Raw genomic sequence first — 21335 nt, 5'->3', positions numbered from 1 at the left:
GGGAGAACGGAGGGTTGCTGGACATGGGGAGAGAGCAGGGCAGAGAGGAGGGTTGCTGGACATGGGGGGAGGGCAGGGTTGGTGGACGGGGGTGGGGGAGGCCAAGGGAAAGAGGAGGGTTGATGGATATGGGGGGGAGGGCAGGGGAGAGAGGAGGATCGGTGAACGGGGTGAGGCCAGGGGAGAGACCAGGCTGCTGGACATGGGGCGAGAGCAGGAAAGAGAGGAGGTTTGCTGCACATGGATGGATGGATGGAGGTGAGAATTATTATATTTTGCAAAACACAAATCTCGCCCGTTTTAACGGGCTTAACGGCTAGTCTAGAATAAATGACCTAAGCTACTTGGCATGAGAGTGAAGCTCAAATATTCCACCACAGAGCAGACAAGAAAATTATGACCAGTGACAGCGGTCCATCGTGATTCTGCAGCCATGGCAAAGAAAACACTATTCTCCAGCCACTACCTTTGCAGCAATCCTTTTAACCATCTGCCATCCATGGGGCACAGAGGCATGACATTTGGCTCTAAGCCGCATTGGAGAAGGGAGAAGAAAATATAGCAGAGGCCTTGTCCTGCTCTTACCCTCCTAAACGTCTGGGAGGGTGAATGATGGTGTCCTAGACCAGATCGAGGTCACTGCAGCAACGAAGAGGAAAGATGGAAAACGAATAGGTAGGGGGAATAACGGTGTTGAAGGGCTAATAAGGTGATCAGCTAATAATTACTCTGGTTATAGCTTGTGGCTTGTCTCATCTGTTTGGAGTATCATTTTGCCCTAAAGTGGTCTCATCAACTTTGGAAATATATTTTCTGACCTGGGTCTATCTAACAATCCCTGGTGGACTAACTCTGCTCTCATAATGGCTGTCATGACTGGGGAATCGCTCTGTGAAACCAGAAAGTCTAAGGTAGCCCTGGATGGGTGAGTGGGGGTTGGGCTATTGTCTGTATTGTTTTTTTGTACTGCATTTTTAAGTAATCTTGCACAATAGCAGCCTACCCTCCCACCCCTCGCATTACTTATTGTATACTAGTAAAAAAGGCCCGTTTCTGACACAAATGAAACGGGCGCTAGCAAGGTTTTCCATGGAGTGTGTATGTTTGAGAGAGTGTATGTAAGAGTGACTGTGTGAGAGAGAGTGAATGTGCGAATGTGTGTGTGTGTGAGAGAGAGAGAGAGAGTGAGTCTGGGTGTGAGTGTGTCTGTGAGAGAGTGAGTGTGTGTGAGAATAAGTGTGTGTGCAAGTGTGTATGTGAGACACAGTGTGAGAGAGAGAGTGTGTGTTTCACACAGATACAGTGTGTGCGAGAGAGAGAGTGTGTGTGAGACACAAACTCTCTGTGAGACTGAGTGTATGAGACCAAGAGTGACTGTGTGACACATAGAGAGTGAATATGATACAGTGTGAGACAGAGTGTGTGAGTGCGTGAGAGTGAGAGAAAGACATTGACTGTGAGAGAGAGTGTGTGTGTGACAAATATACCTCCCCTCTGGTGTCAGCCCCCCCCCCCCCCCCCCTCTGGTGTCTGAGTGTTACTGTGCAGGACGCTGAGCTCTGGCTGTGCTTCAAGGAACTGACCAATTCTATTTAATAGAATGCACCTCCAACATTCTGAAGCTAAGAAACCTCATGTGGTTGGTCACTTCTGCTTGTGACGAACCCCGGAAGTACATGATGTCAATTCAGGAGATGGATACAGAGAGCAGGAATGCCTCAGCCATGCAGTCATCTTCAGAATGTTGAAGGTGTGTTTTATTATATAGGATGTTAATTTACGCATGTCACAGTTTGGAGGGCGGGAATACCCGAGCCTGAGTGATTGGAGGAGCGCTAATTCATCAAGTTGCAGTTTGGCGCAGATGGATTCGCTGCACCTGGTTTGGAAGCACCCCGCTGCGTGACGGGAGCATCCTGGGTACAACATATAACACAATTGTCATTCTTGCTTACGGTGTCAGACTAATGGTAGCTTTTAAGATCATACGGTTTGGCTCGGGTATCCTGTTTTGATTGTTTGGAACAAATACAGTCGTGTCTTGTAATAAAGTTGCAGCCAAATTGTTCCACTTAATTACAAAGCAAATGTGTGGTCATTTATTAACTTGGGTTCAATTTTCCAAGGCGCTGGGACAGGGTGTCACAGTTGCCTAAGTTAAGTGGTATAAGGGCAAAAAAAAAAAAAGAGGGGGTAGGGGGTATCTGCTGACCGGTGGATTACTAGGCACTGATCTGGATTTTTCAATGATGAGACTACAGGTTCAACTTCTTTAATCGCTGGTCTTTTTTTCTTGGTTTTACAGGGGAGTCTCTTAAAGAAAGGTATAACATGAGAAAAGGTAGGCAAGCTGTTTGTAGCTGACCTATGAACTCATGGGAAAAGGGTCTGCTGTCCTGCAGAAAGTCCCTTTGTGTGAATCTTTTGCTTGTAGGGCCGTCCCTGTCTGTTTTAGAGCTGAGCCCAGAAAAGAGAGGTATCTGGGCTGGTTTCTGCTGGCCAGGAGGCTAGATTTGGGCATATTAGTCTATATTTATCAAAATCTAGGTGGGGTAATAAGTAGGGTGCATGCCAAGTGTACTTGGTAAAAAAAACAAACAGCTTTTGAGCACAACTTTTGCAGATGTTAATGGCGAATCCCCTCTTCTAACAGTTATAGACTATGATCGTTCTTGTCGAAATTCCCAGATGCAGTCATCTTTTTTTTCCCCCCTCCTAGACCCAAAATGAGAAAATCCCTTCTGTATCTCTGGGCTTAGAAACCTCCCTACTAATAAGCATGTTTACTATAGCACTAATATTAGCCTTAACAGCGAAATCCCAAGACGCTTGAGAATTCTTGGTCGAACGCGGCGCGCTTTAGGTTTCCTGTTGGTTGGTAACTAAGAAGAGTTTCGTTCTCCAATCACTGCACAGGGCGGGAATTTCAAACCTCGGATTCGGTTACGGTCTACTCATTCACTTACAAGATTTCAAAAGGGATAACAACTTACAAGAGTGGAGAATACCAAACAGAAAAAGAAAAGCTAGGTTGGTAACACAGTTTTACCAAATTCACTAAGCACAAAAGTGAAAGGAAAAGCTATTTCTGCGCCGCCTTTCCGAAAGCTGCCAGGCTAGCTGTCCGGTAGAGAAAGAGAGCAATAGGGAACAACCTGAACCAATCCCGCAACAGGGCGGGCTTTTCATACCTTCTCTAACGGTTCTCTGAGCCTATCAGCACACAAGCAACGATCTATAAAAGAGAAGAGCGGCGCTGCATTTAGTTTTATTGTACGTCTCTTTGAAAACAGAAAAGAAGAAAAGTTCTGTCTGCGCGTCCAGGATGGCTCGTACTAAGCAGACTGCCCGTAAGTCTACTGGAGGAAAAGCTCCTCGCAAGCAGTTGGCGACTAAGGCCGCTCGCAAAAGCGCCCCGGCCACAGGCGGTGTGAAGAAGCCTCATCGCTATCGACCGGGTACTGTAGCGCTCAGGGAAATCCGCCGCTACCAAAAGTCTACTGAGTTGCTTATTCGCAAGCTGCCCTTCCAACGCCTGGTGCGAGAGATCGCGCAAGACTTCAAGACCGACTTGCGCTTCCAGAGCTCGGCTGTCATGGCCCTGCAGGAGGCTAGCGAGGCTTACCTGGTGGGGCTCTTCGAGGATACCAATCTGTGCGCCATCCACGCCAAGAGAGTCACCATCATGCCCAAAGATATCCAGTTGGCCCGCCGTATTCGTGGTGAGAGGGCTTAGAAAGCATTATGTTCCAGCTACACAACCAAAAGGCTCTTTTAAGAGCCACCACATCCCAACACAAAAAGAGCTAACGAGTCATCCTGTCTTGTTAGGACTTTGCTCCCGAAAATGCCAGGCTGCTGGCGATAGTACCTTGCAGTCTTTCATCCCCGCCCCTGAAACCGGTATTCATGCTTTAAGGACACCCACGCTCCTGTGGCCTTTTCCCGTCTGCTGAGCATTCCACTATTTTATCATTTCCCCACCGAGGAAAGGTCAAAGGAGCGTAGCTGTTCTATTGCAGAAGCACCCGCTTGTTGCTATGCGAAAAAAAATGATAAACTAAAAAATGCCACGGATCACGCCTGCTTCTGCTGCATTACAAACCAGCTCTATCCTCCATCCGCCTGGTGTGTGGAAACTCTTTGCCAGCTTATATAAACTACATGTGCAGAAGCAGGCTTTTAATAAGAACTAAAGTCATCTTGCTCTTTCTTTGATCTGTGTGGTGGTGGCTCTGAAAAGAGCCTTTGGGTTTATATGAAAATGAACAAAGGATGAAAGCTTCACTTTTTCTTAGGGGCCCCCTTTGCGGCCTTTTTGGCTTTGGCAGCCTTTGCTGGGCTTTTCTTCACCTTCGCTTTCAAGGGTTTAGCTTTTTTAGCCGGGCTCTTAGCCACTTTCTTGGGTTTAACCGCTTTGGGCTTTTGGGGGCTCTTGGCTACTTTCTTGGTAGCGGCTGCTGACGGTTTCTTGGCTCTCTTCGGACTCTTTTTCACTCCCGCCGATGCCGCCTTTTTCGGCTTCTCCACGGTCGGTTTCTTGCTTTTGGGAGCGCTCTTCTTCTTGCCCTCCGGCTGCTTCTTGTTCAGTTTGAAGGAGCCCGAAGCTCCGCTGCCCTTGGTCTGCAGGAGGCTGCCCTTGCTCACCAGGCTCTTGACGGCCAGCTTCAAGCGACTATTGTTCTTCTCCACGTCGTAGCCCGACACCGCCAGAGCCTTCTTCAGGGCAGCCAGAGACATGCCACTGCGCTCCTTTGAAGCTGACACGGCTTTCACGATCAGCTCGGAGACGCTGGGGCCCGATGACTTGCGCGCTATCGCCGGCTTCTTGGCCTTTTTCTTGGCCGCGCCTGGAGCCGGAGGAGATGCAGCGGCTGCTGCTGGAGCGGTTTCTGCCATAGTCGCCTAACGAGAAGTAATAAAAAAAAAATTAATACACAGCGTCCTTCTGCCCCTTACACTCGAGTACAAAGTTGCAGTAAGTTGTATGCAGCCACCCTGACCCGACCGTCCCTCTTCGTCGTTTTTATAGTAGCAGCCGTCCTTTGATTGGCTGCACGCTCAATGCCTTCTTGCTACAGACGCTTGGGCTTCGGCTCTTCGATCCTGTGTTTCTTTAGCACTCTAAATTATAGTTTTATAACAAAATGACCTTCCTTTACACAAACATTCTCATTCGGATCACTCAAGAAGAGATTAGAGTGTGGAGAAACCTTAGTCTGTGGTCTTGATGATGGTTTATTTTTTAAAAACTTTATTAATGCATAATTGATTCCTTCAGTCGTCTTCAACTCCCAGAGCCATATATCAATCATTTTTAAGTGTTAAAATTAAACTATCTCTGAATCTGTATTCATATAAACTCTCTGGAGCAATTTATAAAGTGGTGTACAATCACACTGTTCCTCCTCACCAACTTCTCTCAGAAAATTCTCATTTAAAACACAGATCTAACTGAAGAGAACTAGCACATACTATATTCTGCACTGTCCTGGTATTGAACCTATTAAGGGGCTCATTTTCAAAGCACTTAAGACTTACAATGTTTCATAGGTTACTATGAGAGGTATATTTTCAAAGCGCATAGACTTACTATGTTGTATAAGTTACTATAATAAAGGTGTATTTTCAAAGCACTTAGACTTACAATCTTAGTAACCTATGGGAACACTGTAAGTCTAAGTGTTTTGAAAATACGCTTCTAAAAGTTAACATTGTATTATAACCCCTCCATTGCCCCATGTAAGCCGCAATGAGCCTGCCATGAGTGGGAAAGTGCGGGGTACAAATGTAACAAAAAAAACTGCTCAAGTGCATTTTTTAAAATGAATTTTTAGAAACTAATGTACAGGTTAACAGTTGCTAAAGGAAAACAGAAAATTATCTACAGAAAAAAAAACAAAAAAACATGCTTTTAAACCACAAAAAAAGAAGGAAGAGTAACAAACTGATGAGACCATAAGTGACTTATGGCCTTAGAACAAATTACCCCCCCCCCCCCCCCCACACACATCTTACAACCATAATTTCTTGAGTACTAACTATATATCTCCAGTTGTGGTCTTCCCTAAGTCCAGAAAGCCTCTTAGCTGCTTTGGCAGAAAATATACATATTTTGCTCCCAAATATTTTATCATATATTTACAAGGATATGACAGCAAAAAAAGACATACCTTTTTTTGCTATCTGGGTGGACAAAGGCATACATTTCTTGTAACATACCCTGCAAGATGATGGCAGTCTTGAGTTTGACTCTTTATGTTGTGGAGTTTCACCTACCACGCCATGCTACTTTCTCTTATCTACAACTTCAGTATTACTTGACTAGTCTGAATAAAGCTTCTCTCACAGGGGTCATTTATGACACTTTAGACTAGGCGCTAACGCTGGAATCTCAGCGTAAGATACCCTTGACATTCCGTCATCATCTTTTAAAGGACTCTGGAGCGCCAATTCGCTTTGCTCAGTTGGCAATGGCATGGGCTGTCCCATTTAAGAGGGTAGATGTCAGAGCCTTATGGACCAAGATAAGGAAGAACAAGTATTTAAGAGGAAACAGAACTGAGGATGGTGAGCCTCAGTGTGTCCACTAGCAGGTGGACATATTGACAGCTCCTGGGGAAAACTCTGTTTTTAGTTGCTACATATTATACTGTATTGGGAGTTTATTTGTTACTATTTCAATAATTACTGATTGGCTTCTTTGACAATTTGAATAAACATTTATTATGTGCAATACTTATTTAATAGTCAGTTTTTTCTTGCCTGGAATTCTGCCTGGGGGAGTATACTCGAGGGTTCACCCACCCCCCAGAAGGTTACTTCTGTCTCAGAGGAAAGATAGAAAGTAGGCAATGCTCAACCAGTGCTGCTTCACCCTCTCTGCAAAGGAAGTATATATCATTTTAATTCATTGCAGCATGTTCCAAATAATTTTCTCCCTTATAAACTGGCAAGAACATTATCTTACGAACAATGAGGGATGTGTGGAAAGTGCTAATCCAGAAGTTGGAAGGGGACCCTTGAGGAGGAACACTGCTCTTGAGCCAGGATTAGACAATTCAGCATTCCTAGAGTGGAAAAATGTGGGGCTGGTATTTTTATTTATTTTTGTTTTTGCATTTGTACTCCACATTTTCCAATCTGATAGTTCAGTTTGGCTTACAGGAAATTCAATCAGACACGTTAAATAGGCATTAGAGGTAGTATTGTCCTAGTTAAAGTATCTGCTAGTGATCAAGCATCGTAATGTGTCTGTTGGTGGTCAGTATTGCTGGAGCACCTCCTGGGTGGAGGTGGTCATTTGATTCCAGAAACAACTAAACATGGAGATTGGGGAAGGGGCGCAAAATAAGGCCTTATTTGATGAAAGTTTAGAACATGATATTTCCATATCAGGGATACCTAAGGTCTTGAATAAATTGGAGGGGGAGGCAAAAGGGAAGGGTTGAAAAAAATGCTGCGCACAAGATCTAGAGATATGGGGCATTGGGATTTGCTGAATAATCCTAAGGGCATTCCTGGGTTAACAACTAATGCGAACCTTAGGGAATGCTATCTGAGTATTGCATACAGCGTATTTTACCCAAGCACAATTGTATACAACAGGTGAATACCATATGTATCAAATGCCAATGTCAAGAGATCACTATCACTCGAAGATTTTGGACAGAGTGAGTGATAGCTTTATCTCCACCATTCTGGGTTGAAAGGTTGTAAGATTACCAGAACAAATGTTACTAGGTAAATCAGGGGCTTCCTGAGGAAATGATAAAGGGGGAATACTTATTTCATAAAATGTGCCCTATTCCTAGGAAATACATACTGCAATCTTGGACATCACTGGAGCCACCAGCCTACTGGAAATGGAGGAATCAACTCCATTTGCTATTCACATGGAAGGCAAAAGATGCACAAAATTCCTTCAAACACAAAAGGGAGAAGTTTAATCTTGAATACTTTAGGATACCAAGCACAGCTGACAATGTAAAACAGGAGAGCTTTTTGTGACCAGAGGGCAATAATAGCCAAGGCCTTCTGGGGGCTTTATAAAAGTTCCATTCCATTTCCAGATTTTATATCCCACAAATTTCCTGTAGAAATTATAGCAGGTTACAATAAAAATACAATTAAAAATTTTTTATAAATCAAGTACTTGTCAAATAAAAAAAAGTTTTCCTAAACTGAAAGTAGTCCACTATTCCTCGAAGCTGAATTGGAATCAAGTTCCATAATATAACTGCATAACAGCTAAAAGAGCTATCATTAAAACGTTTATAATGGACCTGTTGGGAGGGGGAAGGGTTGGGGAGGGGTAACAGGGGAAAGGAGCTGGACTCAGGGACTGCAACGATATTTGTTGGAACTTGCTCATTTTGTTTATATAAGTTTTTTCAATTTTCAAATTATAAAAAGGAAACAATTAAGACTGGATAAATTAAAGGGGCAGATAACTGACTTGCAAAGACTACAAATCGCTTTAGTAAAAGATAAAACGCTTGTAGCTAGAAGACTGGAGATTTTGGAAAATTCTCAGTGTTATCTTAATTTGCGTTTTTTAAACTTTCCAAAACACCCATATCTTGTCACCAGGGAATACTTTAAAGAAATATATAGAAGAGATTTTGAATAACCCAGAGGTGTTACCACCTTTCAAAAAAACTTATTATATTGCAGCTACATCTAAAACATTTCCTCAGAGAAAGGAGATGACTCTAAAGCTGGAGATGATTTGATTCAAGATAGTTTGGATCTGACTGCGTTCCTGGAAAGCTCTGAATCAGAACCAGTCAGACGAGCCACTCTAATGGTTACCTTTAATTTTTCCACAAGACCACAACCATGTTCTAAGGCTCTTCTTCAAAATTTAGGAATGCAGAATATATAGGACATAAGATTTGGGTTTTCCTTGATCTTACTAAATCTACCCAAGAGACAAGAAAGATCATTAATATTTAGAAAAAGGGTCCAGCCACTGGGAGGCACTTTTCAACTTCGCTATCCTTGTCAATGTGTAGTTATTTCCTCTAAATCTTTTTCAATCCAGATCAACTGCAGTTCTTAACAGAGGTTAAACAAGCAGAATTACCATCTTAGTTTAAATTGGTTGACCAAAAGATTATCCTTTTTTTGTGGAGTGTTTATTATAAGGTTTAGAACGTTTTTCCTCCATCAGTATTATTACTAACATTTTTTTCTTTAGGAACATTTCTGTTGGTTTTCCCAAATATCTGTGGACTAAGTAGCACATATTTCAGCTGACGTTTTTTTTTGTTAGGAATGTTTTGTCTCTAAGGTGTGTTTTGCTGTCAAGTAGTTTACTTGTATATTTGATAAATGCTAATAAAAAAATAAGAAAAATGTTCAGTTTAGTAATTATTAGTTATATGTGCATATGCTTTTGGGGGAAAAACAACAACAACAAAAAAACAGTTGTGCCCCTCTCCTCTGTCAGAGGAACAGTAGTATCATTCTGATTACCTGTTTGAAGACACAGACCACATCCAATTCCTGAGCACTGACTAACAGGTAGCTCTGTTCAAGTGGACCCAGCTTTTCATCTCTTCTATGCCCTCTAGGGCAATGGTCATGTGCCACATGGCTGGGTCAGCAGCTTAGACGCTCGAGTTCACTTTGTACAGAATACAGGATGTTTTCTTGAAATACTGAGCTGTATCCAGAGGAAACAATGTTCTATTTAAGATGCCTACCTGCTAAAAGGTAATGCTGAAGTAATAGTTGACCATTTTTTAACATGTTTATTTAAAATGGCTCACTAAAATTGCAATATTCACTTAAGTCAGTCATGTGATATTCTAAATATACCACTTCATAATTCCAAGGTCACATCGAAAGTTCACAATTTTGCAAATACTTATTTGAAACAGGTTAAAAAGTTCATTTTTTTTGAATAGAAATCTAAGTTAAGGCAATGTCATATACAGAGGTAAAGAGTGAGAATGTAAGAATTGGCTGAGTTGTGGTTGCTTCCTTGCACAGGCTGCACAGCAGCAATAAGCAAGGATTTGTCCTGGATGCAGCATGACCTTTAACCATGGGTAACGGAGATCGAGCCGCTCTGCCTAAGTAATATGGTCACTGCACAGCAAAAACTATGTCATAAATTTCATTGTAGTGCTCCACAAAGTGAACTTCCAGTCCTTCAGTGATGAACTCTGCCAGGTCAAAGTAATCCTTCTTGTTCTCTGCAGGGAGGATCAGGCAAGTGACACCAGCTCTTTTAGCCTTTGGGGATTACAAAAAGAAAAAGAAAATTATTGCATGACCCTAGTTCTTATGATATTCCATATATAAACTATTTATTTATTTGTTTGTTGCATTTGTATCCCACATTTTCCCACCTATTTGCAGGCTCAATGTGGCTTACATTGTTACATCATGGCGATCGCCATTTCCGGAGTGAGAGATACAAGTGGTATTACAATAAAGATAATGATTGACATAGTAGATTAAACAGTCAAGTATAAACAGCTCATATTCGGACTAAGAGATAAAGTGGTATTACGTTAAAGTTCACTCGTGGTAGAGTAGACCTTGGTAATCGAGTATAGAGAGTTAGGTTTTAACAAGTTCACGCGTGAATTTTGTTGTCTGGTAATTAGGATGGATCACTTTGGTATGCCATGTTGAATAGGCTGGTCTTCAGTGATCTCCGAAAGTTAGTTAGGTTGCACGTTTTTTTCACGGCAAGTGGTAATGCATTCCATAGCTGCGTGCTTATGAAGGAGAAGCTGGATGCATATGTTAATTTGTATTTTAGTCCTCTGCAGCTAGGTAGTGGAGATTCATGAATGTGCGTGATGAACTTTTAGTGTTCCTGGGTGGTAGGCCTATGAGGTCTGACATGTAGATCGGGGCTTCTCTGTAAATGATTTTGTGAACCAGAGTGCAGATTTTGAATGTAATACGTTCTTTAAGTGGGAGCCAGTGTAGTTTTTCTCTTAGGGGTTTGGCACTTTCGTATTTCCAAATATGAGTCTGGCTGCTGTATTTTGGGTTGTTTGGAGCTTCTTGATGATTTGTTCTTTACATCCGGCATAGAGTGCATTGCAGTAATCTAGGTGACTTAGCTCCATTGATTGTACCAGGTTATGAAATATTTCCCTAGGGAAGAAAGGTTTTACTCTTTTGAGTTTCCACATTGATTGGAACATTTTCTTTGTTGTATTTTTCACATGGCTTTCTAGTGTGAGATTTCGGTCAATTATAACTCCAAGTATTTTCAGGCTATCTGAAACAGGAAGGGTGTAGTTTGGGGTATTTATAGTGGTGGGTTTGCATGTGCTGTGTTGTGATGAGAGGATGAGACATTGTGTTTTTTCTGCGTTAGGTTTTAATTGAAATGCATCCACCCATGAGTTCATGATTTGGAGGCTGTGATTGATTTCATTAGTGATTTCTTTTAGATCATGTTTGAACGGGATGTAGATCGTGACATCATCTGCATAGATATATGGATTAAGGCCTTGGTTGGATAACGATTTGACCAGAGGTGTCATCATTAGGTTGAAAAGGGTCGGTGAGAGCGGTGATCCTTGGGGTACTCCGCATTCTGGTTTCCATGGAGCTGATGTATTCGAATTAGATATCACTTGGTATGTTCTTGCGGTTAGGAAGCCTTTGAACTAGCTAAGAACGTTTCCTCCCATCTCAAAGTATTCTAGGATGTTTAATAATATTTTAAGGCTTACCATGTCGAAAGCGCTGGACATGTCAAATTGTAGGAGAAGTACGCTGTTACCAGTTGCAATTGGCTGTTTGAATTTGGTTAGAAGCAGTGGCGTAGCTACGTGGGGCCTGGGCCCCCTCAGATTTGGCCCTGGACCCCTCCCCCGGCGTCGCCAACCCTCCCCCGTCGCCATCGAGTACCTGTGCTGGCGGGGGTCCCCAATCCCTGCCAGCCGAAGTTCTGTGTCTTCAGCCCGTCTCTGGGCCAGCGCGTTGCTGCAGCCTGCAGCAGCTGATCTGATTCTGCAAGCGGGAAGCCGATTCTCTTTGCGTGGTATAAATCGTCCTGACGTCATGTACGTAGGAACGTGCAGGACGATTCATACCACGCAAAGAGAATTGGCTTCCCGCTTGCAGAATCAGATCAGCTGCTGCAGCAGTCTGCAGCAACGCGCTGACCCAGAGACGGGCTGAAGAGTCTTCAGTGAAGACACAGAAATTCGGCTGGTGGGGATTGGGGACCCCCGCCAGCACAGGTACTCAATGGCGATGGTGACAGTGGAGGGTTGGCGACACCAGGGGAGGGGTCAAAGATGGCGTCGGCAGGGGGGTCAAAAATGGCAGCGAGGGGGGGGGGTCGGCGGGTGGGGGGGAATGTGCCCCCTCACCTTGGGCTCTGGCCCCCCCCTCCCGCCAAAGTCTGGCTACGCCCCTGGTTAGAAGAGTGATTAGTACTGTTTCGGTGCTGTAGTTGGATCAAAATCCTGATTGAGATTCGTGTAGTAATGTGAATTTGTTTAGGTAGTCGGTAAGCTGCTTGGTTACCATACTTTCCATTAGTTTGGTTACCAGAGGGATAGATGCTACCGGGCGGTAGTTGGTTATGTCACTTGTTTTTTTTCTTTGAATCCTTAGGTATTGGGGTAAGTAGAATGTTTCCTTTATCCTTTGGGAAGAGTTTGTGTTGTAACATATAGTTCAAGTGCGTCGTGAGGTCTGTTATGAATCGTTGAGGGGCGGATTTTATTAGGTTATTGGGGCATGTGTCCAGTTTGCAGTGGGACTTGGCGAACCTGTTGATCGCTTGGATGATGGTATCGTCAGAGAGTATGGCGAAGTTTGTCCAGATTTGGTCTGCTGGATATTCATCGGGGTTTGAGTCCAGACAGTCAATGAATTTTTCGTAGTCGGTGGTATTGAGTGGTATCGTGAGTTGTAGCTTTACAATTTTCTCACTGAAGTATTTAGCAAGGTTGTCTGCTGATGGGGTGTCTGTAGTAACCGGTGTGGTATCTAGTAATTTGTTCACGAGTTGGAAAAGTTTATGTGTGCCTTTGTAGTCTGGCCCTATTTTTGTTTTGTAGTATGATCTTTTGGTTTGTCTAATTGCATATTTGTATTTTCTCTGTGTTTGTTTCCATGCGTTGAGTGTAAGTTCATCTTTCTTTTTATTCCATGCTCTTTCAAGCCTCCTAACTTGTGTCTTTAGTTCTTTCAGTTCTTCGTTAAACCATGGTATTGAGTTGTGTCTTCGTGAGGTTCTAGTTTGTATGGTGCTATGTTGTCTAATGTGCTTCTGCACCTGTTGTCCCATTCTAGGAGATAGTATTTCGAGTCTGTTTGTGCTGTCCATTCATTCTTGTAGATTTGTTGCCAAAATATTCCAGGGTCAGTTTGGCCTCTCGTGGTATAGGTTGAGCGTTCTTGATTATGGTGTGGTACTTTTATTTGCCATTGTAGGGATAGGTTTAATTTGTAATTGACCGTGGTATGTCTGTCCATTTTGTATCTGTTAGTACGAGGTTTAAGTCTGAGGACAGTTTGTATGTGATGAGGTCAAGTGTGTGTCCTTTGACATGGGTTGTTTGCATATTTGGCCAACTGAGGTCCCAGAGTTCGAGGAAATCCTTGCATTCACGTGCATTAGTTGAGTTAGGAACTTCTAGGTGTAGGTTTATGTCCCCTATTATAAGTAGATTGGAGTTAGATACACATGTGCTCAATATGAAATCCATGAAGTGTGGTTGGCATTCATACCAGTTACCTGGTGGCCTATACAACAGGACAACGTTTAGGTGATCGAGCAAGTTTGTGTGGTTGATTCTAACTGAGGCGATTTCAAGTTGGGGGTTTATGGATTTGGCTGTTGTTGTTACGGTGAAGTGGGATCTGTGGATTAAAGCTATGCCTCCTCCTCTTTTTTCTTTCCTTGTCCAGTGGGTGATTTTGTACCCTGGGGGGCATAGATCTAGTATTATGGGGTCCATAAGATCATGTATACAGGTTTCAGTATAGAAGGTCGAGATTGTCTGTTGTAATCCAGTCTGTTATTGTTGTTGTTTTGTTGACTACTGATCTGGCATTTATGTATCCCATTTGAATTGTTTGGTAGGGGTCAGTTAGGTTCGAAGTTGTGTTAATTTTTGTTAGTTGTCTATTCTCTTGGAATCTGGGTTTGTTGTGCCCTTTCTTTCCTTTGTGTTGACTTTGTCCGCGTGTGGTGAGTTTACCGTTGATTTGGTTGTTGTTCTTTTGGTGAAGTGTATTATGTCTGGGTAGTCTAAGGAGGCTAGGGCTATACAGCTTGGAGAAGAGACGGCTGAGGGGAGACATGATAGAGGTATATAAAATAATGAGTGGAGTGGAACAGGTGGATGTGAAGCTTCTGTTCACGCTTTCCAAAAATACTAGGACTAGGGGGCATGCGATGAACTACAGTGTAGTAAATTTAAAACAAATCGGAGGAAAAATGTTTCTTCACCCAACGTGTAATTAAACTCTGGAATTCGTTGCCGGAGAAAGTGGTGAAGGCGGTTAGCTTAGCAGAGTTTAAAAAGGGGTTGGACGGTTTCCCTAAGGACAAGTCCATAAACCGGCTACTAAACGGACTTGGAAAAATCCAAAATTCCAGGAATAACATGTATAGAATGTTTGTACGTTTGGGAAGCTTGCCAGGTGCCCTTGGCCTGGATTGGCCGCTGTCGTGGACAGGATGCTGGGCTCGATGGACCCTTGGTCTTTTCCCAGTATGGCATTACTTATGTACTTATGTCTGCAGGGTTTGTGTATTGTGGGTGTATTGCTGGTATCTGTGAGAAGGGTGGTTAGTGTGTGATGAATTAGGGATAGGGAGTAGATTATTAGGAGCAGTTTGGCGGTGTTCATTTTAGTGTTAATTGTGGTGTTGGTCTTTGGCACTATGAGCCAGTTTGTTTTTTTAAATTACTTTATACAACACCTTGTGCTTTGGTTTGAGTTAAGCGATATTTCAAGTTGCCTTGTGGTGTGTTAGTAATGTCTGCATTCTGTGGGGCATTAGCGTGAGATGTGCTATAGCTGGGACTCTTGTTTATAGAAGGCAAATGTTGGATGCGTCCTGTTTCGATCAGAGCGTTTCACTGCTCACCTGAGTGTTGCCTCCGGCGTGGTTTGGTTGGGCTGGGGCAGCGTCTGCCAGCTGGTTCATCGCTTGCGGTCAGGAGGTGGGTCGGCTCTTTCCCTCCGTCGGTCGGGCCACGCGGTCACCAGTCCGGACGGTCCATTAGCCAGCTTGGTCAGTCTACTGTGGCCTTCCGCTCCTCAGTCGTCGTGATCGGGGTCGCTGGGACGGTGTAATACCAAGATCTGCGGGATCCCCGGGGTCTTCCGGATCCAAGTACAACCTTAAGACTGGAGCGCGTCTTTGTTTTGACTGCCGTTGCTGCTTACAGTATGCAGCAATCACCAGTCATAACCCAGCGCTGTGATTCTGTATTCCCCTTTTTCCGTGGCAAATCTTCCAAGGAGGTGTAATAGACTGGAGTGGAAATGAGCCTATCCAGTCCGCTGTGAGCTGCTGCATCCACGTTGTCGTTCTTTGTCGTCGGTCCATCTTTAACAAGTACTAACACTGTTTTTGTTGGATAGGCAGTGCCTTTTGCCGGGGTCGTTATCTGGGTCCTAGATCGAGTCATCCCTCCGGTATTCCCTAATTCTCAGCTCCGTGTGGTCCCGGCAGGAGGTCAGCTGCTCAGTGCTTCCTTGCCACAGGATGGAGGGCTCCGTTTCTCTGATCGCAGCCGTTGCCGCCTAAATCGTACAGCTGCCGCTTGAACCGCACCGCCGTTGTTTGAGGCTAGAAGGTCGTCTCCGGCATCAGTCCATCCGGGGAGGCCGTTGGTAAGAGTCTGCGGCCGCTCATCCTCGGTCTGTAGGTGAAGTCTTCCAGTCGGGGAGTGGGTTGGGGCAGCTAGGGCAATGCCGCGGCCACGAGGCAGGCTGGAGCCGCGATCGAGCCCTTACGCCACTTCGCTTGCACCGGTAGCCTTTTATATGCCCTGGAGGTGTCCCGCGCTCGACGGCTCCCCCCGTGTGCGGGCCAGGCTACCGTGCGGTCCCGTTGACGCCCTGATCCAAGATATTTCTTAGTCATCCTCACCCAGACTACATGCAAGTAAGACAAGGCTGTTCAGCGGCCTACCCTCACTCTCCTTGTATGAACAGACAGTGAAGAGGTTTCTAGGACCTAGGCCACCAGATATTTCAGGCTTCACTCTAAGGTTAGGATGACAACACCCACTCCCTCTCATTACAAAAAGAAAAAAAAAATTAGAAAGGAAAACTGATGAGAACATACAGCGATAGTTTTCTCCTTGATGCCACCAACAGGTAAGATCTTGCCTGTTAAGGATACCTCCCCCGTCATGGCTACATTCTGCCGGGCTGGCTGACCCATGGCCAGGGACAGAAGGGCTGTGACTATAGTACAGCCTGCACTGGGTCCATCTTTTGGGGTTGCTCCCTGGACAAAGTTAATAACAAAACAAAACAGATGTATCATTAAAAGCATTACACATCACCAATGGAGGAATTTAACTAAATGGTTATGTGATCAGCCCAATCACAGCATGATTTTATCCAATGCTGATTTGGGCCTGGCAGCTTCTATCTACTCCTCTGGGCTTTAGCCCACTCAGAACCAGCTTCAATGGAGGAAGCAAAACTATAAGGCTTGAATCATAACTACCTCAGAGATGGGGTGGGGAGGTAGGGCCCATCATGTTTAGCCCCTCACTTTACTCATCATACAGCCATTGCAGTGACAGACCTCAAAGGCCACAGGCCCCAGTTACATGTGAATACACCAAAACTAGGGTCTCACAAAGTTGCCATGGAAGTTCTGGCAGCCATTTTGGTTGAGAAACTGGGGATCACTCTTGCCCAGAAGAGGCCACTAGACCACCACAGCATTTAAAGGTATACCCAAGGAAGGCCTTTAGGTGGATGGGTGGTAGAAGGAGGAAGGTAGTGTTTTGAATTTTTGTCTGAAATCTGAACCCAAAACTGAAATTTGGTTGGCCTTTAATAGGCACCATTGTTTGACTGTCATAACCTTTGCTTGAAATAAGGGTAAGGAGGCACTATGATTACTGCCTCTGCAGCACCCCCTGTTCTGGCAAGCCCAAGGAGAAGCTGTCAATCAAGCAGTGAAACTCAGATCTCCTCCACAGTTCACTAGTATGTTGTAGTCAAATAGGGCACTTACCGTTGTCTGGTCCTGTGGCTGGATGCCATAATGCAGAAAATTTACAACGGTTAACTGGTGGAATAGTACTGGGAGAAAACTGGGCAAGCTACAGGTACACAGCATTGTAAGATGGGCCCTACTGGTCCTCACCCCACTCTAAAAAAACGATAGTTGCTCTTGCAATACCTATAACTATGCTGAACCCTTACCTCTGGCACATGCAAGTGAATATGTGAAGTGATCAAGAACTCATTGCTGGGGTCTTTTTTCATGAGGAGAGCTCGAGCAAATGTGTATGCAATCTTGGCACTCTCCTTCATCACATCACCAAGCTGACCAGTGACTTCCAGGGACCCTTCCTTGCTCTCCTTATCACGTGGACGACGCAACGAGGTCTCAATGAACAACGTGGAACCACCTGAGGGGAGAAAACAGTATGACATAAGGTCACGTGTAAGTAGAACTATAAATTACATTGTAAATAGTTTCATGTCATATTCCATGTGATACTCCTCTTTTTTTATATATATTTATTTATTTCAAATTTTTTTTTTTTAACAAGAGTGCACTTGTCAAATGAAATACAGCCAAAATTTCAAAAAGAAGAGAAAGAAATTTTTTCTTTACAATCAGCTTAAATTATAACACGAGAATTGCAAAAAGTCATCTCATCCATACAGAAAATATAGTAAAATCGATTATTATAAAACTTTAAGCAAAATATTACGCTTTCTCAGACCACAATTTGAGCGGGACGAAATGAATAGAGAAGATTATATTATATAAACATTTAAACACTGCTGCGTATTTCTCCAAATTACTATTAAAGATATTATTTCAGTTGTTTCATATCTGGAAAAGACTTTAGCTGATCTGGTGAATAAAAAACATATTTTGTCATACCCAACTTTACTATACACTTACATGGATAAGCTAGAAAAAAAGATCCCCCCACTTCCACACAGTCCTTTTCTTTATAGCTAGAAAAACTTTCCTTTTTTTGAGTTTGTTTTGTTACATCAGGGAATATCCACACCTTCTCACCTCCGAAGAGGGTGTCAGCATTCTTAAAGTCTCATAACAGAATTAAGGACCTGTTCGAATACAAATGAACCAATAAGTGTAGACCTTTCTGCTGTATGATCTAGGGATTGTTCCAATAGTGCAGATATGTTATTCAGATCAATATTTGTGTTTACTGCGTCTCCCATCCCTCCTTCTTCTCTCCTAGGATTTGGAATATAATACAATTTATTTATAGGAGGCATAGCTTCAAGAGGTAATTTCAAGTTTTCATTTAAGTATCTTTTAAATAATTCCATTGGGGTGCTCCCAGGAAGTTTGGGAAAGTTCAAAAGGTGCAGATTCAAACGCCTGTTAAAGTTCTCTATCTGTTCAACTTTTCAACGTAAATCTATATTATCTTTTGCTACTGTAGCTTTAAATTCTTGCAATTGTTCAACATCTTTTTGTAAATTTATAACTTTTATTGCTAATTCTTGTTTAACCGAGTCTACCGTAGATTTCAACTCTTCAAATTTAAAGTTGCTCAGAAACTTCACCTGATGACTTTTGCAACGTTAAATCCATTTTATTCAACATCACCCATATCTTCTCTAAATTTACCTCCGGTACTATCTTCGAGGTTCCAACCTCAGACCATGGTGTCTTTTGCGGCGCTAGTCCCTCGCTCGGTAACATTCCTGCCGAACTTCCGGCGGCATACTGGGTCACCTCTAGAGCTGCCGTCAACGCCGGCCACGGATGGAACAACAATGCTGGTGGTGAGAGGGAAATTTTCTCTCCCCGCAGGGATTTCCTTTCTCTAATAATCCCCGCTATGGGATCCGTTTCCCTTGATGTTTGGGAGGTCGCGGTGAGGCAGCGTTCTATGTTCGACTGGATCGGCGAGGAGGTTGAGGAGGGCGGGGGCACCAATCTCACCATCCCCTTACGCTTGGTATGCGGTATATCTCTAAGGAAAAACTGTATAAGCTTCCATCTTAACAGGAGCGTTTCACTCGCCGTCCGACTACGCCGCCATCTTGACACGCCCCGATACGCCTCTTTTAATGAAATCTCCTTTCTCAAAATTGCTCTTCAGTTCTCCATGCCATATTTATCTTTTAAAACGACAATTTTATAAAGACAACATAGGTCCCTCTGCTTATAAAATAACCTTATAAAAACTGCAACAATCACAGCTAAAATACACCTGTGTACATTTAAACCTACCCAGGAATAGGTGTAAATATTTTATAAACCACATGCGTACTTCATAACTCTGCCAAAACTACCCCCTGAATATGCCTACACACAGGCTGCAGGTTTATATACATATGCCATGAGGGAATTGTGTAAAAGTCCTTTTCCACAAGTAAAACAGGGTTTACCTGCAGAAACAATTAGTAAAAAATTACCTCCAAAATGTACTGCATGGGGTTCTGATAAGGTAGTACCCTATCGGCCCTGTTTACTAAGGTGCGCTAGCATTTTTACAGCGCGCTGTGTAGGCACCCATAGGAATATTGTGGGCACCTACATAGCACGTGCTAAAAACGATAATGCGCCTCTAGCACGTCTTAGTAAACAGGGCCCTAAGTTACTAAGGGCCTGAAATTCAATCTCTAAATTGCCTTTTTGGCAAAGATTTTCAAAAAAATTGTACTGAAACAATTGCTAGATTTTATTGATAAAAATAATCTCTTAAACGAGTTTCGATATGGTTTTTAATCTAACCACACAGTGTTGAATTTTTGTTGTTCTCACTGATTGATGAGATGAGATTAGGTATGGATCAAAATGTTTGCTTTTGTTTGGAGACTCTTGATATAACAGCTGCTTTTGATATGGTAAAATCATACCATCTTGTTACAAGATGGGAATTCATGATACAGTTCTACAATGGTTTGAATTTTGCCTATTTGGATTGCTCATTTGTGGTACAAATTGAGGATTCTATTTTTGAAACGTACATTATCAGTTGCAAAGTTCCACAGGGACATGCTCTATCGGTATTACTTTTTAATTTATATATGACATCTTTGAGAAGTATATTTCAGGATTTGGGGATATCATTCAGAATGTATGCGGATGATATCCAATTTTTCTTTCAGATACCAGAAAATCTGTAGAATTTGTTGCATAGTTTGGTTACTTACCTGGACAAGATTAGTGACTGGATGCAAAATCAGATGTGAGATCATAAGTTATCTTTGAATTGTTGAAAACAGAAATTATGTATATTGGCAGAAGTTTAGATCCCACTCTCCCCCTTTCATTGAAATATCAGATGGTGACTTAAGATTAAGCCATCTCTATATATAAAAGGCAACACCAACGTTCTATGAAGCCTCCAACCGGAAGTGTGAAGGGGGAGAGATATCCGGTTGCCCCATGATTGTCTGCCCCGCCCTCGCTCTCTCTCTAACACAAACAGTGAAGGAAAACAGCAAAGCAGGAAATCAAATCGCTCTCTCTCTGTAACAATGAAGGACTCAGAGTGGGGAGGGCAGAGAGGGCAGGAACACACACACTCCCACATGCACACAGAAGAAAACCTTGCTAGCCCCCGTTTCATTTGCATCAGAAACGGGGCTTTTTTTTACTAGTTTCTTCATAACTTAGGTGTAATGCTGAACTCTAGCTTATCAATGCAAAAACAGGATTACAATGTTATTTACACCTCTTTTCACCAGTTAAGTGGTCTTAGTAAATTGAAGGGAATGATTGCTGCTTATGATTTTCGGACAATCTTGTAAAGCCTGGTTTTAATGAAACTGGATTTCTGTAATGCTCTTTATTTGAGTATATCATCTACCAGGACACAGGCTTTGCAAGTTGTCCAAAATGCTGCTGCCCATTTGCTTACTAGTATTTCTAAAATTTGAACATGTTTCTACTGTTTTAAGAAATTACACTGGTTACCAGTAAAATTTCAATTTTACTTAAAGTTCTTGTGTTGGTCCATCAACAGATTTATAGTGTATTACCAAAATATTTTGTTAATGCAACTTGTTCATTCATTGTGTTCAGATACTTCTAAACAGCTCCGTGTTCCTACTTGTCATTTTGCAGAGACTCGCAACTGTTCTTTTTCTATCGGTGGGGCAAATTTATGGAAAGATTACCTGGATAGTTA

General features: G+C 43.0%; 3 protein-coding genes across 3 annotated transcripts in view; 1 reads left to right on the top strand and 2 right to left on the bottom strand.

Annotated features, from left to right (window-relative positions):
- Positions 1-3736, top strand: part of LOC115480967 — a 30139-nt gene extending 26403 nt beyond the window's left edge. The window contains exon 3 of the mRNA XM_030219952.1: positions 3247-3736. Within this exon, the coding sequence (XP_030075812.1) occupies positions 3247-3736 (490 nt within the window). The remainder of the gene's footprint in view (positions 1-3246) is intronic.
- Positions 3737-4284: 548 nt separating this feature from the next.
- On the bottom strand, positions 4285-4899 carry LOC115480734 (histone H1.3-like). The gene has a single exon (XM_030219605.1). It carries the CDS (start codon positions 4897-4899, stop codon positions 4285-4287), a length of 615 nt encoding a protein of 204 aa, XP_030075465.1.
- Positions 4900-7956: 3057 nt separating this feature from the next.
- LONP1 (lon peptidase 1, mitochondrial) overlaps positions 7957-21335 on the bottom strand; it is a 277190-nt gene continuing 263811 nt past the window's right edge. The window contains exons 16-18 of the mRNA XM_030219602.1: positions 17404-17612; positions 16304-16468; positions 7957-10245 (exon numbers count right to left, since the gene is read on the bottom strand). Of these exons, the coding sequence (XP_030075462.1) occupies positions 10096-10245; positions 16304-16468; positions 17404-17612 (524 nt within the window). The 3' untranslated portion in view covers positions 7957-10095. The remainder of the gene's footprint in view (positions 10246-16303; positions 16469-17403; positions 17613-21335) is intronic.

Source organism: Microcaecilia unicolor, chromosome 11 (genome assembly GCF_901765095.1).
Source record: "Microcaecilia unicolor chromosome 11, aMicUni1.1, whole genome shotgun sequence".
NCBI classification, from domain to species: Eukaryota; Metazoa; Chordata; class Amphibia; order Gymnophiona; family Siphonopidae; genus Microcaecilia; species Microcaecilia unicolor.
This window is presented reverse-complemented; position numbering and strand designations above follow the sequence as displayed.